The 24,747-nt window shown below is 37.7% G+C and overlaps 2 protein-coding genes across 2 annotated transcripts in view; one reads left to right on the top strand and one right to left on the bottom strand.

The window, feature by feature from the left end:
* The window catches only part of cspg4 (chondroitin sulfate proteoglycan 4), a 47,821-nt gene extending 41,759 nt beyond the window's left edge, over positions 1 to 6,062 (bottom strand). Inside the window, exon 1 of the mRNA XM_041226652.1 lies at positions 5,806 to 6,062. Coding sequence (XP_041082586.1) covers positions 5,806 to 5,875 — 70 coding nt within the window. The 5' untranslated portion in view covers positions 5,876 to 6,062. The remainder of the gene's footprint in view (positions 1 to 5,805) is intronic.
* Positions 6,063 to 12,383: 6,321 nt separating this feature from the next.
* On the top strand, positions 12,384 to 23,688 carry LOC121299343 (outer dense fiber protein 3-like). The gene is made up of 4 exons (XM_041227047.1): positions 12,384 to 12,478; positions 14,835 to 14,936; positions 17,842 to 17,958; positions 22,825 to 23,688. The coding sequence occupies exons 1-4, from the start codon at positions 12,433 to 12,435 to the stop codon at positions 23,304 to 23,306; spliced, it is 747 nt and encodes a 248-aa protein (XP_041082981.1). The 5' UTR covers positions 12,384 to 12,432; the 3' UTR covers positions 23,307 to 23,688.
* Positions 23,689 to 24,747: the final 1,059 nt, after the last annotated feature.

The following is a 24,747-nucleotide window of genomic DNA, read 5'->3' as shown; positions in this document are numbered from 1 at the left end:
GTCTGCTCTGATATACAGCCAGCATCGTTCTGCATGAAAAAAAAACAAAAAACAAAAAAAACATACCAACCCCTGTTTCAAAAACTAACCACTAATTTATCTAAAGACAGCAAGTCTGGGTCCAGAATACCTTAACTCTTTAAACTCTGTGGGCTGGATTTATTAAGCATTTATTAAGCTTCAGACATAATGGTTGTTAAAAGGATAGCCAGCTAATGTTTTAAAATCAATTTTCTTACCTCTTTTAGCTTTATCAACTTTATTGGCCTTTCTTTTTATTGTGCTTTTGGTTCTTCACTTTATTTACTTTATTCACTATATTTTAAATACAACTCTATATGTTAACTGTTGCATACCTCTTCTGTATGTATGATTGCTGCTATACCATTGGAGTGAGTTTGAACTACAACCAAATAGCCTACAGTAATCAAGTAACCAGACTAATGCAGGTGTAAAATGGATAACTGACACCGTGAAAGCAACAGGAATGCTTTAAACATTAACGTCTGACACATGTTAAATATTTTTTTATGTGGACCAGGCAGTAGTTCGGTTATTTGACTTTAGGATAATCGACTGTGTACTTAAGTATAATACAAGTAACATGATGCTGTTTTCAGTAGAACAAATACATTGTTGTATGGCACAGTTACAGTTACCAACTAGTGTCGCTGGAATTGAGTTTGTTCTAAGCAAAATTGAATATTATTTTAAATGTCGTCTAGCTAAACCTCTCTATTATGACACAGAATGAAAGATCAGAAACCCAATGTAACAGCTTTTCTTTCTTAAATAAGGTTCACAAAAACAGCAGCAATGGTTACAGTACAGTACCACTTACATGCACACCATGCACACATGTATGAATTCCATGCTGTGGTTTATGAGGGCTGAACAAGTAAATAGATTTACTGTTTCCTACTCAACATAGTCATGGATCACTAAATCCATAAAAGTTGGGGCTTAACTAAATACTTCTGCATTAACCGTTTCATTCTAGAGCAACTATTAGAAAACAAATACCGCCCCCCCCCCCAAAAAAAAAATCTACGAATAAACAGATAAATTGCAAAGAAAATTCTGAAGAAGAATTTAATGTTGTTCTTTATAACCATGGTGGAGAAAGCTGCTGTGGGATAACACAGTAGCAGCCTTATATCTCAAATGTACAGAGGGAGCAGAGAGACTGAAACTATAAACACAACTCTTGAAAGGTCACAAAACCCCATTATACCAGGCTGCACACATGAGGGCTATCTGCCCTCTCAAAGGAGCAGTCATTTGGAAATAAACTAGCAGACTTACAAGAGAAACAGTAGTATCATTCAACTCACTTCAGAAATTCAGCTTTCAGAGTTTATAGAAAAGGGTTATTTTTTCCAAGAATAGTTAGTTGAATCTGGACCCCCATTCAGACGGGACATCAGTTCTAGAGAAACAATCTTAATCTGTCCCATATTACAAATTAATTGTTCACTCTTTGTTTTATGTTTTTGAAACATATTTAATAATAAAAAAAAATAAATAAACTGCCATTACCTTTTGAAATTAAATTCCAATCCATTGTAAATGTTGCACGCCGTAAAATTATGATATTAAAATATGTTTTCGAGAGTGATTGCATGCATTTTGTGTGAATGGTTCTGATCATAGGTCGGTTCAGACTACCAGGGTTCAGATTAGAGTCTGCTATATATAACGAGCTAAATTACAATGGATAGAGACAGAGAACAAACATAGTGAAATACTAAACAAATAGGAACAGTATGAACATAGAAATGATATGAAGGCAATGTTAGCACAAGGCAGTAGCTCCCTTCTATCAGAGACAGTTTGAATAGAGGTACGCCATATAATACTGTGTAGCAGCTGGGAGTATTAGAAAAGGTGTAATGTGAACTTTACATCGGAGTGCCTAGGAATTCTTCAAATGAGAACTGAGCATGTAGCAGCCTTGAAAGAGTGGAGAGCTTTAGAAGTGATAGTCTTACAGTATACAATATCAGAGATGACCTGAAGAAAGGCTTCTGATAGCACCGTTACAGCAGAAAGCCTGAAAGGGTTGGGGTGCAGGAGATAGCAGTCTAGGATTCAGTAGGACTTATCAAGGGTAGTTTTATTAAGAAGGTGTGACAAGTTAACAACTTCACAGATCTGTAATCTGTTAATATAGTACTGATTTATATAAATGTATATTCTCCACATTATTATGCATTGCATTCGCTGTTTTCCTTAATTTACTGTAGGCGTAATGTCAGTTTTATTAAAAGCTTTACTCCACCCCGCCCTGCCTGGACTATCGCCATGCAGTGGAAATGCTCCCAAGAACCTTGAGTGCTGAACCAGACCAGCCTGCTCGGCAGTGACTATTTGTGCAGACCACATGAGGTATCTATGTGGTGATCGAGCTTCATTGTACATATCATAAAATACAGGCAAGCAAACAGGTGTAAGGTAAATCATAGAAAGAACAGCAAATGCAGCACATTGTAAGATGGGAAAATCAAGGTTCATTTCAAAATGATCTCAAGATATTAATGTTGTTAATATCTTGCATACCAGACATTTTTAAAGGACAACATGATTGAGGATTATGATCTTGTCTGGCATGTTCTTCTACAGCAGAACATTTTGTGTCTATATTAGGTGATACAACACAAACAACAATCTGAATTTGTATACAGTATGGCACACAGCACACATAGCAGCAGGGGATTTAGAGTATCATCTGGAATCCAAAGCATGATAATACCGATATGTATTACCCTGATGAAACACAAACAAAGCATTTTAAAAACCACAGCATTACCAGAAAGTGCTGCCTATCGACTCCAAAAGCACAGTATGGTACTGGTATAGTACTGTAATAGTTTATAAGTGTGCCTTCTACTGTTGGTAACAAATAAAATAATTGTTACCACTATGATACCTTGGGCTACATTGAAGCGTTCATGTGTGGTTCAGGGGACAGAAACTCAGGATCCTCCCTGTCAACCTCCCCAGCTTAGCTTTTCGGGTGCTTTCCAATGAGTCCAGGGGACCTTCCTGGAATCCTTCCTTTTCTATCTTTATCTACCCGACTGGGGAACGGAAGCTCACTTCAAAGCTGTAACCCTGGCAACACTGTCCTCACACTGACCTTAAAATCCAGTCATAACCACTCCATTCCCTTATTCCTGCATTCTCATTCATACATGCAGCCTCTGCTCCTGTTCAATGAAATTACCATTAAGGATCGTGTGGTAAGGGAAATCAATGTTTCGTTTTGTTTCTGCTTGGACTGGTTTTTGGTGAACTTTTACTTTGTTATAAACTGCAATACAGGGTATGAGAGAGCCCCATAATAGCTCAGTACTGAAATTAAAAATAACTAATGAGACTGTGATACATGTTCTCTTACACCTGAACTTCTGGCACAGTACATCCGGATTTAATATAATACAGGTGCTTGTGACTAAACCCTTTAAGAAGATATAAGTCATAGTTATTAAGAAGCCACAAATACATTCTGTATCATCCTGGTGATGTATTTCGAGCTTCATATTTTTACTTCTGAACATCCTCGTCACGCTCACACCCAAACTGCTATTTATTGTGAGAGGTGTGTAATTCTCCACCGCTAATTGCGGTGAGGGGTATTTAAATTGGTTTATTGCGGAATTGCCTGCTTTACCAAATTAGTCTTATGAAGTAGGTTGATATTTTGATGATGAGTGCGGCCGTACTGAACACGCACATTACATGGCTTTTTGCGGTCGTTTTTTCCCCTTTATAAATGTGTGCCTAAATGTCTCAAAGGCAGGACTGAGATAGACGCTTTAACACAGTCCATCAGTCAAAATAGGTATCAAACAATTTGCTCTGTGTCTTGCTGACTGGAATGCATCAACAAGTTAAAGATACATACTCAAGCAATAATTCTCTTTCTCTAAGATTAATTGAGTCAATAAGGTTTGTGTTATAAATCAGCAAAGGCTTGTTGTGCTTGGCAGAACTGACAGCAGACTGAAGTACAACATGTGATCTGGCTGTGTTAAACCTGGGGAGAGCCTGTTAAACTTGTGTGGTAACATGCAACACAAATGTAATACTGTTTGGATTTGTGTTGAATCTTATAAAGCGCAGCAAATTGATTTAATATATTCCTAGTTTGGCAGCTTTTAAGAAACAAAGGTAAGCATTTTGCACTGGGGTACAATTTTTTGGATCATGGGTCCTATTTTGACGCTGTTCTTAACATTTTCAAACCAGCAGCACTCCGCTCCCAACAATTACTGTTCCTGCAACAGCGTTTCTTTCTTGTTTTATACCATTACAATCCTGTTTTATTCAAACAGAATTTCGTATTTGGAAATTGAGCTTCAAAATAGGGCCCAGAAGTGTAAATGTTAATAACAGGGTATCACTTTACAGCAGCCAAAGCCTGTTTAATCATGTATGTGCTCTCAAGACACTGGGAATTGTGTTATCTTGTGATGACAACACACTCACCGGCTGGGCCTTTGTGCTGGACGGGAGACAGATAAGTATAGTATTTTGTAAGTGCAGTGTATGCGAAATAAAATTAGCAACCCCATGCAAGGTGTTTGTAATGCAAAAGTGCAGGAGGCTGGGTGAACGTCTGTAGTATGCCTTCTAAACATCAGCACAATCACAACCAGTAGGCTGCAATTACAGCAGTAAAGGGGATTCTTTTTTAAATGTTCCATGGCAGTACATCAAGCTGAGAATGTGTTCTCCAGGTAGTCTGAATACAGTGCACAAAATAGTACAAGAAACACATAGGCTAATGTTCTAGATTTCTTTAATGAAGTATGTATTCCACAAGTATTTCATCAACATACACAGTTATTTCTATATATAGAGTGAAATATTAGTTGGGATCTCCATCTGTCCAGTCTGGAAAAGAAATATTGAATTTGTGGACCTTCCAGAAAACCTGGTTAGGTGGCAACATTCACTCCTCCAGCAGAGCATTCTGTGAGTACAACTCATGTTGCCAGGATTTGTTCTTGATTTATTCATGCAACTTTAAGCAATACTTCACACATATATATATATATATATTATTGCCTATTATATTATTGCTGTTGTAGTGTGGTTAAGTTTTAGAATATTTCCAGGCCAGAAGCTTAATTGACAGAAGATTATTTTAATGTCAGTATGTTCACAATTCTATAATACACACATATTACTTTTTACCTGATCCAACCTTTATCTTAATATGCTGACATTAGATGCTTAGTAAAACATGATAAACTACAGATGAGTATAGGACTTGTTCAAACTGTGATCAACTATGACAACACATGTTAAATGCATATAAAAGCATAGGAAAAACATGGCAAAGTGCAAAATTACAGTGCATATTTACCTGGATAAATTTCACAAAGATTAGTTATACCCTTGAGCTGACTCAAATGAACAACTGTCCACAGAATTAAACTTCAAATGCATCATGCAGTCCACTCTGAACTGAGCATGGAATTAAATGTTAAACTTTTCAATGGACGTCTTGCATTGCATGATAAACCTTAGTGGTTTGATGAACGAGTTAATCTTTTAAAGCCAGGTACTGACCGTCAAGACTAGTCATTAAACAATGAGCCGCTGTACCACAGATATACACTTCAAGCACCACTTTCCTACTAAGGTACTGTACTGAAATTTGTCTTAATATGACTGAAGCAATATTATTGTGTTAGATAAAAAGTAACTATTCAATAGGAATCCCTGTGAAGTGCACTGAATACTGCAAAAGTAAATATCTCTGCACTGCCAGAGTTGCTAAATCTGAGCACCCACCTCCATAGCAGTGTTCAACCAGGAAAACCAGCGGCAGCAGGGCACTCAGAACGAAACTCAGGGATCTCATGCTAGCACGTAACTCCTTTTAGCATTGTACATCCAGAAGAACGTGTTTTCAATTGAAAGTCTGTTCACCACTGCTGTTCAGTTAATAGAAGTGGGCTGGGTACTTGTGTGTAAAAGTGACAGCCCCCACCCTCACACACACACACTCCCACCACCCCAGAGAAACCTGCAGCCACTCAAGACAGCTGCCTCTCAGATTACATAGGCTATTCCCTCTTAAAGAAAGAGTGCCCCCCATTTTTCCAGCAGCAGTTTTAGAATGATCTTAAAATAGTTACTGTACGTCACTAGGTTTGAGTGTTAGATGTCTGTCTGCTAGTTTAAAAAAACAAAAGATTTGGTAAAAGAGACATACAAAGAATGTTGATGTTTCCTAAACGACCCAAGTAATCAATTTTAATGTTCATTCCCCATTCTCAAATACTTGGACTATCAATCTGCTGATCATTTAAAATTATTTCCTAATACAGCATTGTAAATGAATATTTACACTGCATATTAAAAGTAAGATATACTAGATTAACGATGCATATCAAACAAGATGCTGCCTTGTAAATAAAAATACCTTTGGCTTTGAGAGTTTCATTTATAGTTAATGGCATGTGACAGCTAGTGGTCGTCAGTATTGCATAATCTGTTATTCTTCATACCTAATATACTTTGGTTGAACTGTTAGAAAGATGGATACAGTCATGAATTGCCTCTTTAACAAGATGCAGTGTAGCCTAACTATTTCAGGTAAAATTAGGACCCAAAGCTTGTACCTTAACTTTGTCTTACATGCGCTACCTCCTTTCCACTGTAGGAGTGAGTCTCCTACCAACTCATGGTGAGAGCTACGTACAACGTACAGTGTCTTAAATCAAACTCCTATATACTTTTTAATAGTCAATACGTTAATACTGCAAAATGTTAATACTGCAAATCAAAGTTAAATGGTACTGGCTGTTAGCTAAAGTCTGGGTTGAAAATATGGCCCATAGTATTCAAATATATATTTGCATGATGATGTGTGAAAATGCACAGTACAGTAACTATGCTATATATCTATGTATATAAAAATGAATGTGTATATATCTATACAATATATATCTAAGTGTGAAAAAATGTAATTAGTTTATACGTGAGCTGTCATAATTTGTCTACATTTGTATATTAACTGAATATTTGCAGAAACAAATCCTTATAGAAATCCTTAACCACCGCCAAATTCAAACGAATAAAAAACTACTCTGTCTTTTATTTGTAATTGTTGTAAGAGAAAAAAATACTACGACTGAGCTAACTTTCATTGTGAGCTGTCATCAAGTAGTCTAAATGATTTTAACATTGGTGCTATGTAGCAGGGGTGTGCAAACAACTTGTTAATCATGCTTGTATTGTCTTTAAGAAGTATTTACAGGCAGGTATCCAATAAATCCATCCATAATGTGTTGACTTCAAAACAAAGAAAGCTGTCTCCCTCACGTTTCCAGCTGACTACCAATCAATGGTGATTCACTTCCCCATTGGCTGTTTAAAAAGCCGATTGGAAAATAACTTTCTTCTCATCAGTTTATGGCCTCAGTACATGCACCATACACCAGTTATAGATTGGCAGTGATTTTTCTGAAGGTAAGATGGTTGAGAATGAAATTTGTATTTAAAAAGGCACACACTGCGTTAGTTTCTTACTCCAATAACCATTTCCTGTTTATTTTCAAGTCCCTTCCACACCCTTCAGTCCATGGAGTCACAGTGAACACAGCCCCGCTGGTAAGCCTGCAAGAACAGAACCTTTGTTAAAATATAATCACATTAAAAGCCATCTGGTGTATGATATAGCATGCAAACTTTCCACTATTCAATATTATTTTATTGGGTTGTCCACCATAGAATAGTTATACTGTAGCCTTATGATGTTTCCAGTCATTACGAGGTGTGCAATTATTCCAATATTGTCTATTTATTTTAATCCAAACAAAATCCGTCATTTTCCAAAATGTCAAAAGCTTCTCTCATCTTCCCTTCTCTCTGTCTCCAGAGTGGGCTGTACACTAATATTGTTCACTTTGAGACACACTTTTGATGTATTTATCTCAAACTTTCAAAATCAGTACAAATCATAGCAAGAGAAAATGTCTACATTGAAACTCCCGTTTACTACAGGTTCCCATAGCAGAAAATATGTAATTGTATCTCAGTTACCACAATGTCATCAGAGGGCAGAATTCTAGAATAGTTTTGGCTCTTGCAGCTGTTTACTAATGTTCTGAGATGAAAAAAAAAAGAATGTCAGCCAGAATGAACACAGTTATGTAGGTGGCTAAGTGAGTGTTGTTAATAATAATAATAACACTATGTAATACGATTTTTGTTCCTGGTAGTAAGTGTTATTTCCTAATTGCTTATGCCTCAAAAGTATAGAAAATGGCTATTATTCCCCACAAACTTTGCTTTTGTGACCAGGACAGTGATATTTTGAAATTTACCTATTTCTAATGAGAAAACGGGCGAATTTGTGTCTTTTCGTTCACATAAAGTCAGAAAAAAACAACATATGAATCTAAATTAACATGTATGTATACTAAAGTATTACAAAAATGACTACAAAAGATTTAGAAGTGAGTAGTTTTTCGAGATTTACGATTATACTATAAATCACTTTCGCGAATCAGCCCCCAAATGTAGTCTCCCATCATATTCTCATTATACTGTCCTTGGTAGTGATGTTCAAAGTCCAGTATATCCTGGTGGAAGCGCTCGCCTCGCTCCTCCTCCGTAATTCTTCACCAGAGTCTCAACCAGCTCCACATAGTTTTCGGCCTTGTGAATTCCCAGTAAGCCCCGAACCACTGCGACAAAACTGTTCCAAGCCGCTTTTTCCTTACTAGTGAGCTTCTTGGGGAATTCACTGCACTCCAGGATCTTCTTTATCTGTGGTCCGACAAAGACACTGGCTTTGACCTTTGCCTCAGACAGCTTAGGGAAGAAGTCTTGAAGGTACTTGAAGGCTGCCAACTCCTTATCTAGAGCGCTGACAAATTGTTTCATAAGGCCCAATTTGATGTGCAGTGGTGGCATCTGCACCTTCCGGGGGTCCACCAGTGGCTCCCACTTGACGTTGTTCCTCCCCACAGAGAACTCGGTCCGCTGTGGCCAGTCCCACCTGTGGTAGTGAGCCTTGGTGTCCCTGCTGTCCCAAAGGCAAAGATAGCAGGGAAACTTGGTAAAACTGCCTTGGAGACCCATCAGGAATGCCACCATTTTGAAGTCTCCTATGACCTCCCAGCCGTACTCATCATACTTCAAGGCCATCTCAGAAAAATGCAGATATGTATCCACTTAGGCAGCCGGAACTAAACTGAACTGGTGGGCTTAAGGCCCCTGTATTTATACTACTATTTATATTACTGGAAAGTTCTATAAAGTTCTAGAAGTTACTCTAAGTTTACTCAGCACTGAGTCTATCTGGAATGTTCTGGAAAATAGGTAAATTTCAAAATATCACTGTCCTGGTCACAAAAGCAAAGTTTGTGGGGAATAATAGCCATTTTCTATACTTTTGAGGCATAAGCAATTAGGAAATAACACTTACTACCCAGGAACCAAAAAAAAAAAAAAAAGGGTGTAATGTTACATAATAATAATAATAATAATAATAATAATAATATCAATTATTTTGCTTTTTCATTCATTATTTTTTGTCCAGCTCCCCACTAAGACCCCTGCATTACCCTGTGCACGTTTCCAATGCGATTTTCTAATACAATTATAAGATTATTTTTAAATAAGAGGCCATTCAGCCCATCTATGCTTGTCCGGTTCATTATGGCTGATTGATCTCGGATCTTTGTCAAGTTGGGTCTTAAAGGATCCAAGTGATTCTACCTCAACAACATGACTAAGTAGCCCATTCCATACCATCACCCTGAATTACTGTAGGAAGTATAAACGACTACAAATTCTGTTTCAGTTTGTAAAGAGTTGACATCCCATCCCATTGCATTGAATGGGAAGGCAAGGCTGGAAGCAAACCGCAAACCATACAGTTCAAAGATGAATGTCTTACCATTCAGCTAAAGAGTGAGCTCTGTTTGAGAGGTAAGCACGGGTCTTGTTTTATTGACTCATCAGCTGCTAAGAGGAGATTCATTACAAGTTATTTAAAGAGCTTTGTCGATTGAAATAAAATTAGAAATTCATTAAATGTTTCGAGACTGTTTAAAAAAAGTCAACAGATTAATTTAACTTCATTCAAAAACCACAGAGCCACTAAACCAGTTTACCAATTGAGTATGAAAAAACAACATCTCTGAAAACTCTTAGAAAGTGAAATGTTTGCACTGACTTGATTTAAAATTATCCTCCTTCACAGGCAGACTAACTAAACAAGGAATATAAATTGACAGCATGTAGATGACTATATACATACATAGCATGAGAATACTAGTGTTAGTGTAACGGCATTATGGGGCAAAAGGGAGCCATGACCGTACCCCTTTATAATCTGTTCCGCAATATAAAGGGGGAGCACTGTATCTACATTAAGTTACCAAGTAATGTTAGATATACAAACATCTGTACAGTACATAACATATTAGCATGTCCAAGAAACATGGTCAATAAAGACTTTACTTTTGTTTTGGCAGTTTTTTTCAATTGGCAGTTGACAATATGCCCTTAATAGAGAATCCTTATTTGATGCTTGTCTCAAATAAAATACAAAATGTTTATGTCACATGACAGTTGACAATACAGCCCTCATAAAATCGACTCTTTTCAGGAGTTCTTGAAACTTGGATAGGCAAGTTGGCTTTGACATTTTCGAACAGGACAAAGTTCAAATTGGCTTGGTTGTGCCGTTGAGACAGGCACATCTATATAAATCCTGGCCTGTGTTTAAATATCCCTCTGAGCACCATTATGGATTCCCAATTGGTTTGGGATGTCCAGGTGAGACTGATATCCCCTGGGGCTTTACCCTCAGTAAACATGGGGCTGAACCCATAGTTTCTCTTCTATATCAAGGGAAGTAGGCTCCCCCAGTGGCTGGATTAAAATGCTGCTACAACTCTAGTCTTTTCCATTTTTTGATCAGTAACTTTTACACAGAGCTTTCTGAATGTACTGCCCTATGCAAATCATGTCTACTACTCTCTGACAATGCCCGTTGTCCTTTATTTCCACATTCCAGAAAGTACTGTGAGGCTTTTGGCAGTCAAGCCAGCTTACTGTTCTAGGTTCTGTAGCAAGAATGCGTTTGTTGGGCACACAGCATTACACAGTTGCAGGTTTTAAAGGGAGGAGCGTGTGTTCAAACAGCTAAAACTACTTTTGGAACAAAAAGCTCTTTATTCCAAGAGCGTGACGTTAAAATGTAGGAAACAGATTAGTAGCACATTTTACAAAACTCTGGTGGGATGATACTTTTAAATACTTGATCCAATAATATTCTCTAGATATTAACCACAAAACCGCTAAATTGTTTATTTTAAAGTCTTGCGGTAGGAAAACAGTAAACAGGATATTTGCTTGTCCATAGCATACAGATGGAAAATTTTTGTTTGGAGAGAAATACTTTGGAACACTGTGTTTCGGTCAAAAGGCAAGAGACTTCAAGTAAGTCATGTAAAGTTGAAATTGTGGTATGTTTAAGAGCACAATCTCATTCTTGAGAGATGGCTTAGCTAAGAAACTAATGGAGCCCCTCGGAAGGCAATACTGGACACTTTAAAATCCCCAGTTTTCCAGAACATTAATCGCTTTAACCAGCCAAGAAATCGGAAGCCATTGTGACTAAAATGAAGGCGGCTGAACAGTTTAAAGCAAAACTGAGTGACTTTTGTTGCAAAGAAAGTATGAAAAACTGCCTAAATTTAAAACTTTTTTTAAGAAAAAAATAAATAAAAAAAATTGTCAGTACTTTGGTCCCTCAGTTATTATTATTATTTTTTTGTGAGGGCCACTGACTTACTGCATTCTATCATAGTTTCTCTTATTGTTTAACTTCGGGGAGTCTAGGCATGAATCCACACACTCCAATGCAAGCAACTTAACCACTGCCAAGTTTTTGGCACAAACAGTTATATAAAAGTTAAACCGTTGTGTGTAGGGTGTTATTGTATAAGAAATGTCTGCAGATCCAGAGACAGCAACTCAAAGTGAAACAGAGCGGTTCTGGCTTCCGAAATTGTGAAATGACAATTCTTATACAATGAGACACCCTACACAACACCGCCACCAAAAGTAACATTGGATAGTCAAAGATTAGTGCTAATTGGGGTCTGAGAAAGCAGCTGATAGTGGTAGCATGGGTTGCAATGTGTATAAACCTACACCCTGTTATAATCTACCACTTTGAAAAAAGTAAAACTCCTGTTTGCTTTGTTGCTGGCACTGCTGAGCTGAGCAGTTACTCAGAGTTCTATTAGAATACTGGAAAGCATTGTTGATGCATCACCAGCTGTAATAGTTTCCATGGTAACAATAATTGATGGACTAGCAAAAGGAACAGTGACAGTGACAGTTTGTATCCGAAGGAGCTTTCAACTCATTCTGATTTGTATCTTTAGAAAGATGAAAGAAGGTGATGACGAACCCATCATTTCAGGGAGAATGAGAGGTGAGTGAGAAACAAACAGAGGGGCTGGTCGAGTAGAGCTTGGTGTAGAGAGGTTGGAGGGTAGGCTCAGGTTCCGTGTAGAGTGGTCATTATCCCACATAAGATGATCTCAAAAGCCAAGAATTTTAGAATCGTCCTTTTTAGATTTTAAGATCCACCTGCTCCATACTCTAGTCACCGATATCGCTACATTAATTAAAAAATGTACAACTGTTGTTATCAATATATCAGAAAAAATGTACCTTTGAGCAACAGAGACACCTACTGTCAGAGGTGGTATTGCATCTACTGCTGACAGAAGGCACGTAGACGAGGGGACGCAAACTAAGAAGTAGGATCAATTTTGGTGAATTATCTAGCAGGTAATGACTGCTGTGAAGGAATCTGTAATATTCACATTAGCAACATTTTCACTTATTCTACTTTGGTGCAGAAGGTACCCCAATTAAAATTTCTTAAATTGGGATACACTGCACATGTTTCAATAATAATAAATAATAATAATTATTATTATTATTATTATTATTATTATTATTATTATTATTATTATTATTATTTATTTCTTAGCAGACTCCCTTATCCATTGTGACTGAGAAAAAAGTATTGCATTATAAATATCACATTATAAAATATCACATTACAGAATATCATAATACAGATAAGTGCAGTTATGAAAGTACAGTAAGATCAAATTCAAGACCAAAATAAAGAATAAAGAAGAGCCAGTTGAACTAAGAGCAGTTAAAACTTACAGTACATGAGTAAAGTCCAGTAAGAACAGGTAGTAAGTATGATAAATGGAAAATGATTTTAAATAAGATATGGTAAGTAGTTATAATTAGGAGCATTAGTAGAATACAGGAAGGTATGGAGCAGTTCAATGCAAGTACAAGCTGATGCAAGTACTGGTACAATTGGGTGCCATATAGTGCCAGTATAGTGGAGAGTTGTGAGGTTTCCAGATGCTGTCTGAACAGGTGTGTCTTGAGGAGGCACTGGAAGGTGGTCAGAGACTGAGCAGTCCTGATATCTCTGAGTAGGTCGTTCCATCGCTGAGGGACAAGGGTGGAGAAGGAGCGGGCTCTGGAGGCGGGGGAGCGGGGTACAGCAACAATTTAATTCACTCAATTTTGTTTTCCTCAGTATCCCCAGAGCTCTATCCTATGTATTCTATACATAGATTACTTTTATATCTAAATAATTACTATTTAAAAACCTCACATGCATCCCCCATTTAAAACAGAAGTTCCTTTGGATATTACATAGGCACAGTTCTTCCAGGAAATCAAAAAAACAAACAAAAAACACACACACACAAAAAGAAAGCCAACATCAAAATTCTCCAGGAGGGGGCAACGTCACCTCATGCCTGCTGGCATTCTGCTGCTCTGTCTTCTTCTCATCCTTACCAACCTTCCTTTCCTTCCTTTTTCCTTCCTGCCCTCCATCTGCTTGGCTACTGATTTTATAAAGCTGGAAATGTCAATCCGTTGAAACAGCAGCAGTAGCGCCCGATGGCTGTCAGCTCTTTCTAGGGCATGTGGAATGCACTACATGCAGCTAATTGACTATAACAAAAAAACATGCTTAGTAATCAAATCATAACAAATTGTAAGATACAAATAAGTAACATAAATTCTTAATAAACATTGTGTTTATACAAAAATTGCCAAACCATATTCAATCAGAGAAAGATAATCAAATATTTGTGATAAAGTAAAAAAAAAAAAAAAAAACTATGCGTGAATTTAGTCACACTGGTATCATCTACTCCTGGCTTTATTTAATGTTAGATCTCTGTTTAATAAAGCTACTCTAATCAATGATTTTATTATGGAATACAACTGATATTTTCTCTTTAGCTGAAACTTGTCTTAGAATTGATGACAATGTTTCCTGAATTAAGGTTACTTCTCCAAATTATTATTTTTCCAGAAAGCACGCTCTACTTGGCGAGGAGGTGGACTTGCCAATATCTTCCGCACTGAACATAGAATAAAACAAGAAACTGTTGAAGGTTATTCATCTTTTGATTTGTTAAAGATCCTACGCATAATCACGGCCATACTTTAGATCTAGTAATGTGGTTTAGTTGTTAAAAATGTCATAACTATTGATCACACTATTTCTGATCACCTTGCCATTCTTTTCAAGCTTAATCTGCCAGTAACTATAGAGTGTGGAATGTACAGTTAAAACACAGGTACCATGCCATCTTTAACTTTTTGCCATCCCTTGCTTTTTTGAGTTTGCAGCAATTATTGTAGCAGAGTATTTCTTTTAGTTGATTAATTCTCCTGCCCTTTTTTAATTGTTTGTGTTGCCAGTCCTCGTCTCACACCTGTCTCTGTTTCAGGTCCGGGGCCTGGGAGGTATGGCATTCCCTTCACTGTGGGTTTCCGGAAACACGACCCCACCAAACAGATGAATCCTGCATACTCCTTTGGCATGAAACTGGGTAAGGGCAGTAAGATATGAAATCAAGGACCTTTCAAGTACAATGCAAAGAATATTTTGTTTAACATGAATTATTACTAATACTTGCTGATCCATTTAGAAGTGATTTAAGATGCTTCAACTAAAGTTATTTTACTGAATAACTTCAAACTTTTCAAAAATCCCACCTGAAAGTCAAACAAATGTGTAATCATGCCAAAGCTTCATGAGCCCGATATTCTAAAGGTTTGCACACCGCGCAGAGGGGTATGCACGTCTCAAATGGCCGTTGTACCGAAATTGTGCCAAGTTGCCATATTCGAAAAGTCCTTTTGCGCGTCACAATCCATTCTGCGCTGTGCAGAAATAAAATGTATGCATCGTGCAATATGAGGGGAGTTGCCGACAATATGCGTGATCCTGGTATATTTGAAGGTATGCGCCAAGCACAAAACCAGGTTTGTGACGCGCAGAATAAGGATTGTAAAAGAACTGCGTTAACTCCGCGCATACTACCATTCCAGCACTAACTACAAGAGAAACGTGGGTAGCATGCAACATGTCCGTGACATTTGTGAATGACGCAAGGCACACCCAGCAACAGCAACCCTGACGTAAGCGAAGATACGCTGAAAGGGTGCACCAGCCTCGACACACATATGAGGAGCTCAGCAATGAGCAAGTCATGTCCAGGTATCGTCTCGACCGAGACATACTGACTCATCTATGTCACATGCCGCATGATGATCTGGCTAGAACAAACCTGCGCAGTCATGCCTTGCCTGACCAATTGGTAGTGTCTGGCTGTATGTGTATCCTGGCTACCGAGACCTTCCAGAAGGTAGCAGGTGATACAGTGGGGATCACCTAGTCAGCAGTTTTTATGAGGTCGCGCACCTGCAGCTCTTGGTAGGTGCATATTGATTGCACCCATATTGCTATCCGGGCACCTGTTCTGGTTGTCCTGTTCTATCAGGATTCCAGTTCTATTCGGAATAGTGGGAAACTTGAATAGCTATTCCATGCCATGTAAACAGGGTATTTTGAATGAATCTGTCCATATTCTGGATACCAGTATTCCGAAAACGTGATACCAAATACCCACTTAGTATTAAGATGCTATAGGAATACTAGCCCTTCTAGACACCTTATTCAGAAAACCAGTTTTTTGCTAGACAGACGAGTCGTCGTTATATAATCTATAATATATAAGACGATGGCTTGTGTGACCAACAAAGCCTTTTAAAAACTGTGCACAAATGTATTAGTACTTGTATGACCCCAAACTGGTTGCTGATTATGCAATATCTTCCTATTTTTTTTATTTGTAAGTTTTTTAGTAGATCAACAGTCAATACCAGGAGATATATAATTTATTTATTATCCTTTATTTAACTACGCAGTCACATTGAGATTAAAACCTCTTTTACGAGTGAGACTTAATCAAGCAGGTAGCAGCAAGTCAATCGGACAACACGAACAAATACACAATAAAATACAATTAAGACACAGGCAAATCACATTTAAAACAAAATACACAAAAGTAGTCAACTATTTAAAACAATTATAACTCTCAGTCACGAAATCATGCAGTTTACTCTTAAATTGCAATAAAGATATTTGGGTCTGCAGCTTTAGTTTGGACTGGAACTCACTCCAGGACCATGGGGCATAATAAGCAAAGGATCCTTTACCGGCCTCAGTACTTACATTTGGGATTTTAAAATGCAAAAAAAGAATAAGATCTGAGGATATGGTCACTATGGGAAGCTATAAGGTATTCATTTAAATCAGTATATTCATATAATTTACATTGAATAGCCTTATATATCAAAATATACCAGTGCTTCAACCTGCGTAAAGCCAAAGAAGTCCAGCCTACCAAATCATATAATATACAATGATGAGTATTAAATCTTGTATTTGTAATGTACCTCAATGCTGCTTGAGTTGGGTACAATAGTACAATACACACTGGATGGGCGGATCAGTTATGTGTTTTATCAATCTGTAGAACAATTTGTAGATTTTATTTTTTACTTTGACATTAGAGACTTTTTTTGTGTTGATCGGGGGGGGGGGGGGGGGGGGGATATTTGGGAGCCACTGTAGCATTCACGTTATTTGGTTTCCAATTCTTGCTTTGATTTTATGTATATTTAATTATTATGCAGTGTTTTGCGATACACTGTCATTACGAATTCTGTTCTGTCCCTTGTTGGTGAGATATGACGAGGTTAAAAACTCTAAAATCACGAATGTAGACGAGCCTGGCTCTTTTGCATTGTGGTTTGCTTGCTTGCAGTGCACAGGATCATCAGTTTGTGCCCAGCTTCCACCCTGTTATAATGGTACCTTGCCACAGATCTTATAGATTGGCTGCAGCCAATTGCCAGGGTGAAAGGGGGGAAAAATGCAACAGGCAGCAATATTTTCTCTGTTAAAAGCCATTAAAACATGTTTCTAGTTAGTTCCTCACAAGGGCTTTTTGCATCACCAATGTGGGACCACAGGTAAGTGGTTGAGACTAATTTGACTATTAGTCTGACCTTCACTATCTCTGCAAGCTTCCTTACAACAAAAAATATCAATAAAAAAGTCATACTCTAGCCCCCCACAACCCAATTGTCAGCAGGGAAGCTTGCACAGGTGTAGAAGGTAAAACTAATAATCAATGCAATTGAGCAAGTTTAGGATGAGCAACGCATGTGTCATTACAATCCTCTGTCTGCCCCTGTGCAGAAGTTGTGTGGAACTTGAGCAGGTTCTGGAGTTGTTTCAAGGTTGTGACAAACAGTGGTCCAACCCAATATTAGGTACAGATCCTAATAAAGTAGTCCGGAAGTGTATGAATGTATCTTCATGAATTTGCATCTTTCTTTCTTTCTTTCTTTCTTTCTTTCTTTCTTGTTTTTCATTTGGATCAGAGCAACTCCCCCGGATGAAAGCCCCAGGACCCAGCTACTTCATTGACAGCAGAGTCACTCGGGTGGGAAACAATGGGGCTGCAGTCTACTCCATCCAGGGCAAGCAGAAGGACTTGAGTAAGTCGATATATCAAAAATGCTAAATGTACCGTCCAGTGAACTACACAGAGTTTTATTGACTTTCTTATTTATAACTTGAAGTACCAGCCTTCTTTATTTATCTTGGAGACTTTACATTCATATACAATCCAGCTGCAGATCCATAACATTTCTCTAGAGCACTCTCCTGGAATAATAACGTATTGAGTTTACAGTTAAATGAGCATTGCATTTACCTCACAATTCAGTGCAGGACTGAGGAGAGTGAGATCGAGAAGCACTGTACTATCAGAGGCGTTTTATGAGATTAGACTGCTCTCTTCTTCTTTGTTGGATATTATAAGACTAGCAACCTCAAGGGTACCATCATGACAGCACAAAAGAACAGCTAAAACTGATCAAGACAATGTCATCTAACCCAATAAAGGGTTGACTGGGACCAGGCTGACAATGATCTGCTATTGTTCAAGGTATGTTTCGTGAAAATATTAAGCAGCTTTCTGTTTCTTTGTGAGGTGAGGTGATTTTAATTTAGTGCTGCACTGAAAACTTTTCTTTTCCTAAATATGGTGATAGTTTTGTGGCAGGTGGCATTGCGGTACGCGTTTATTGATGGATTGGGTACCTACACAAAACAAAACTGCATTACACCACCACTCATTTGAAAATAAAAATCTATTTTTTTTCACCGAGAATAATAGCTATATGATTGAGAAGCAAATCCGTTAGTTTAAATAAATAGCCTCCCTGCCAGATGGGCTGGCCTTTTATTCCACTGTAATGGTCGGCCTCACTGTCATTATTGCCTAATTAGTGGGTTCTTGACTGAAATGTTGCACTGCGCTGTGTGACACACTGATCACATGGCTTTCGCTCACTTCTGCATTCACTTCTTCAGATGTGTGGAATCAGTGTAATGCTTTCATTCTGAGTGTAAATTGCTGTGTCAAACTGAATTGCGAATGTATTAATTGACTTGCCTCAGGAGGATTCTTATTAACCACAAGCAGTTAGAATAATTTGCAGTGTTTGGGTAAAGAAGGCAATTCATCTGGAAAAGGAGTGACAAGTACTGATTATGACTTTCAAACCATTTTCAATCAACACTGTTTGATCCACAGGCAGGCTGCTAGTCTATTATTTATTGCTTTAAAAAGAATACTCCTTGAACGTTAATGAGTGCTGTGCTTATTTCACTCCTTTGTGGAGCATTTATGCAGTATTATCTATACATATAAAATAAAAAGTCATCACCTTTTCTGAGGTGTTACCAGGGGCATGTGCATTTCTGTGATACCATTGGAATAAAATACCAATTATGTTTTGTTGATATATACATACATATTTGGGGCCTCATTTACCAAGCTGCAGTAATTTGGCCAGAATTTTGGGAGGAACATTGAATGTGCATGGTATTTCCCAAAATAAATGTAAGGGCTTATTAAATAATATGAATGTGTTCTCTGTACACATTACAATATGTGAAAATATAGCTATGTACAATAGGCTTAAACAGTACAGTAGTAAAATCAAATAAATACCTAACTTTTTTTTTTGTCTATCCTACATATGATACAAAACAAACCATTCTGATATGTTGTAGGAGTCACATTGTTGTAGGACTCGTAGATAATAAAATATTATTTTAAATTGAAACTAAACTTTTAATCTTAGTCTACTTACAATTAGCCCAAAATGAATCATAGTGTCGCATTAACTAAGGCTGAGGCGATGCATCGATTTATCAATGATTCATATCATTTGACAACTATCGATAGTCAAGCCTGTGCATCGTTTTTAAGGGTTTAAGCAAAGAAAAGCCTTTATTAAATTTTGAATCAGCCATTATTTTTTGCATTAAGCATAGAGCTTCTCTGCTCCCCTCAGGTCTGACTGACTGAATCTGCATGTGATTGAGCTCACCTTCTCCCCCTGCCCCGCCCCCTGTGAGTGTTTACTGATGGGATTGAATCTGTGCAGAAGTTAAGAGTGTTGTACTAGAATTACAAATACTGTATCAACCGAGCTACAATGCCTTTTGATGTTTGACAATTATTTTCTAAAATACGACGACAAGAAAGAAAAGTAAAGAAAGTAATATTGGGGCAACTCATTTGCATTACCGTTTAATGAGATGCAGAGGTCGCACTAGCCTTTAAAAATGTGCATTTGTAAAAAGCTTACCATCTCAAAATCTGCATTTTCAACCAGAACATCTGTGTTTTTACATATTGCAGCAACATAGTTTATTATTTTCCAGTGTAACTATTAACGTGCAAAACAGTACGCAGTATAAATAATGGTAGTAGAAAAAGACATAAAGTCAAGCTTACTATGAAACGTTTTCTTTTGAAAATCCACCATTCACAACCTAAAAATTAGTGTTGTAGCACATGTACCAGTGTCTCTGCGGGTTGCTGTCAACATCAGAACTATTTACAGTTTTGTTGTTTAAAAGTTCTTTAAATTTTCCTTTTTGCACCCGAGTCAAAAAATGACTCATGCTCTTTCCAAATCAAAGCCTTAATAATTCTCAGGAGCGTCCATTGAAATTGTCATGTTTTAAATGATCCTCACGTAAGCGAGAGCATTTGTTGGTCTGCATTCTGTTCTGACAGCTAAAACCTTGTTCTGCCGGTACATTAAACACAGGTATCGTAGATGCAATTGCTGCAAGTTTTGCGAAAGAAGGAAAGATGTCGGAATAGATCTCAATAACACCATCCATGGTTTCAAAATCATGATTTATGAGCATGCATTTTATTTGTACTAATGCTACCTGCTGGATTGTGGCACTCCAGGACCAGGGTTGCCTACCCCTGCCATATGATAGGGATACTGACACCTCCACAGGTTTTTTATTTTTAATTTTTTTTTAAAGAGGATGCAGGGAGCAGTGAAACCGTTTCATTGCATAAAACTACTTGTTGATATAAACAAAATTTTATATATATAACCAGAAATACAGACTCCAAACAATGACCAATGGCTGTGACCCTGTGATGCTACCGCGTAAATAATAATAACAAACAAAAAGACAAACAAGCAAACAAAACAAACAAACATGGTGAGTGAAATCAATTATTTACTTCTCTTTGTATTTTCTCCTTCTCCCCACCTGTTCTCCATCACCGAAAGCACAACCCAGAGTGAGTGAAAACAGCTTTTATGCAGCTGTACCGAGACTCGATTGCTAATCAATCATTCAACTGGAGTCTCGGTATAACTGCACGTGAATTAATAAAAGTGCAATTCCCCGTGCTCACATATTATTTTACCTGTATGTGAAGTGCTGTGCAATCCTCGTGCCTAAATACAAATATACATTTTAAACACTTGTGCTCGTAACCCATATTTATATCCCACGTATTTTATACATAAACACCAACATTAACACATTACATACAACATAAAAAACTAATAAACATAAAGGAGCGGGACACTCCGCCACAGGATGAAAATGGGAAATGTTGTCTTTTACATCTGCGTTTTAGAAACGCACTGCTGTTATTGTTTGAGTTTTATTTAAATATCCTGCATAGTTTTTCTCTTGAAGGATTGTTACTCTGACTGGCTATGGATTTAGAGTACTTTTTTTGGGTGGGGGTGGGGATTTTGCTATGACACCCAACTGGTACAAATCAAGATGAATAAGGTAATATATATACAGTATATATAGCGGCGCTATTCCGCCCCTTTCATTTTGCATCTGCTAAATCCTTGTTTTCCGCACAGAAATGGGAATAGTAATCATGTTTTGCGTACGGTAAATGAGGCCCTACGTGTGTTAAGTAGATGAGAGTTTCAAGTTCAGATTGAGAGTTTTTCTGCTCACTCAAATCACAGATAAAATCTGCACTGTAACATCCTGACCTGCTCGGAGGAGCAGACCTGAGAGTAACGTTATATGGGTTCTTTCACTGAACTGCTCTAAGCGTCTCAGTTACTGAATGCACTGTCTATACATAAATACAAAGATACACATATACTGTCCAAGCAGCACCTATGTGCAAAAAAGCCTAGACTCAAGATTGTTCTCTTTTCATTGGTGAGGAATCACCTGGCCCTTTTCACCAGACAGAACAAGTGTGGTCGTTAAAGGTATTGTGCTGGAGGCCATGAGCTTAGACCACAGTGTCAATCTAATGAGTTTGTTGTTTTAGAGCCTTGTGGCCCAGGACTGAATTGCTGGCAGGGTGTGTTCAGGTTAGGATTGATATGAACCTGTGGGCACCTGACAAGGGTAAACCTACACAGAAAATGAATACTGTTAGCCGGTAATCAGTATTAATGGTGGATAGTAGCTGGAAATGCCAATGTATGACGTGTGGAAAATGTAACAAGTTTTTTGTAAGTCGTTTTTGGTTCTCTGACTACACCTGACTTAAAAACAATGCATTAGGGAGAAAGTCTCAGTTTTTGGGTGTTAAAACATGCTTACAAATAAATGTGTTTATTAAGAATTGAAAATTCCATTTTCGACCATCTCTAATCCAGAAGCAATTCCAATCCAGCATCTCATTGTGATTAATAAATAATTGTACAATAGTAACCAATACACTGGTGAGTAATCAGGCTTTAAAAATTGATTCTCTTATTAAAAATAACATTCTCATTCCAGGCTCCTGATTGTTGAGCAAAAGATCTTTGTATTCTTCGTTCTATTTCTTGCTGCTGCTTCTTGTAAATAGGTCCATTGTTTTGAAGGATGGAGCTTCAGTACAATGTGTTACTGTAGTTCACTCAGCCTCAATCTTGCTAGAGAGTAATACTGAAATAGGAACTGCTTTCTAAGGGGGCTATTTTAGATGCAGCCACCAGGAACAGGTTTAAAATACTTGTCTAGTTTATTTTTATTACCACTGTATTCTTTTTTTTTTTCAGCTTTCTTTCACGTTCCAGGACCTGGAACGTATGCCAATGAAAAGGTGCCCCCTGTCAATGAACCGCGAGCTCCGGTCTACACCATGGGCTCCAGAACGCGATACAGGCGTTGCGACCCCAGCCCGGCCCCTGACAGATATTCCCTGCACTCTATGCTTGGCCCCAATATACCCAACAAACTTTCCTACCCCTCTTACTCCACCACAGCCCAATCCAAGGTGGGCCACTATGCATATGACTGGGCGAAGAGCCCAGGCCCCGGTCAGCATGACATGCCCAGTGTCAACATCTACCTGCAGCAATTTCCTATTTACTCCTTGCTGGCCCGCCAACCCCCCATTGACAAGTACAAAAAGAGCCCTGGGCCGGGGGCTCATCAGCCAGAGAAGGTCACCATCAACTATCCTAAAGCACCTTCCTACTACATGGGCATCCGGCACTCTGAGTTTGTTACCCCACTTGTAGTGGATGTCAAGAATTGAGCGTCAATAGCGTTCACATATCTGGGAGACTAAGCCCATGATGTGAAGTTTATTACAGCATGAATATCTATCGCAATAAAGACATTACATGAAAAGTGGAATCTTTTTGCCATTGTCTTTTGGATTCCAAGTAACCCGTCTGCTGTATGTACCGCACTACACAACCACAAATGCACATATAAAATGCCAAAATACCAAAACCAATAACCACGATTACAGGACTGGTTGTTTAATAAAAAGCAAAACTGTTGCAGCTTTACCCAGATGGACGCATTAATAGGGGAAACATTTCACTTTCACTCGGATGGAGCCCCACAGATTGTGCCACAGTACATTCCGACAATTAAATATTTAGACAAGCTTTGATCACACTTTATAGCCAGGGACCAGTATTTCAAAACATTGGTAATCTGATTTCTGCATTTCATCGGGATTATATTGTGAAATTGGGTTTTATCAAAATGTCAACCTAACGCATTTTAATCGTGATTTTTCAGAATTTAGAGAGGAGATCAGGACTGCTTTTATTCAAAATATCAGGATCGTTTTGATCCTGCTGAGAAGGTGGGTTTTGCTTTTAATTACTCATAGAACATAGATATGTTTGGATTTCGATAGAAAACACACACTATATGCAAATAGAGTATTATAATACACATTTCACATATTTATTTAAGTTCTGTATCCATGCTGGCAAATTAACATGTGTCTGATTGAGGAAAAAACGCATTTAGTGGTATAGCTTTTGTCAAGAACAACAGTGTTTTGTGTGTGTGTGTGTGTGTGTGCTGTGTAGAAATAAAGATGTGAAAATTACATATCTTTACTGTGAAACACCAATGGAGAATCCTTCTGGAAGTAGTTCTTTACAATACCACCACTCACTGCCCATCCAAAAGGTTGATCCTCTGCATCATAATGTTCTGCCTGAGGCTCAGGCAGGTCATCACTCAAATCCTCTCCTTCACTGGCTGGTATGTTCTCATTGATAGCGATAATGTGCAAATCAAGGCAGGTTAGAATGATGTTGCATGCTCGTAGCAGTTCCATATGCAAGTAATTCAGACAAGCAAATTAAAACATTAACATTAAAAGTGAATTGTCTGTGTTTTCATATAAAACATAATACATAAATAAATAAACCTGTGTATTACTACTCATAATTATCAGCTGTCATTTTTTTTTTTATGTTAGGCTAGATCATATATAATGGTCTGTTTTAAAGAAATAGGCTATCAACTATTAAGAACTATTTCAAAAAATGGATTTTGTAATCATGATTCTTTTGAATCTGAATAAATGTAATCCAGCAGTGACATTCTAAAAAAAATGGATCAAAACAAATTGGATAATCCAGATCATTTTTATCCAGATTACAAATTTCGTTTTGGTAATCCAATCACACTTTTAATCACGATTAAATGTTGCAATTGGGTTTTTC

This window comes from Polyodon spathula, chromosome 24, assembly GCF_017654505.1.
Source record: "Polyodon spathula isolate WHYD16114869_AA chromosome 24, ASM1765450v1, whole genome shotgun sequence".
NCBI lineage: Eukaryota > Metazoa > Chordata > Actinopteri > Acipenseriformes > Polyodontidae > Polyodon > Polyodon spathula.
The sequence above is the reverse complement of the archived record's forward strand: the minus strand, read 5'-3'. Positions and strand labels throughout refer to the sequence as shown.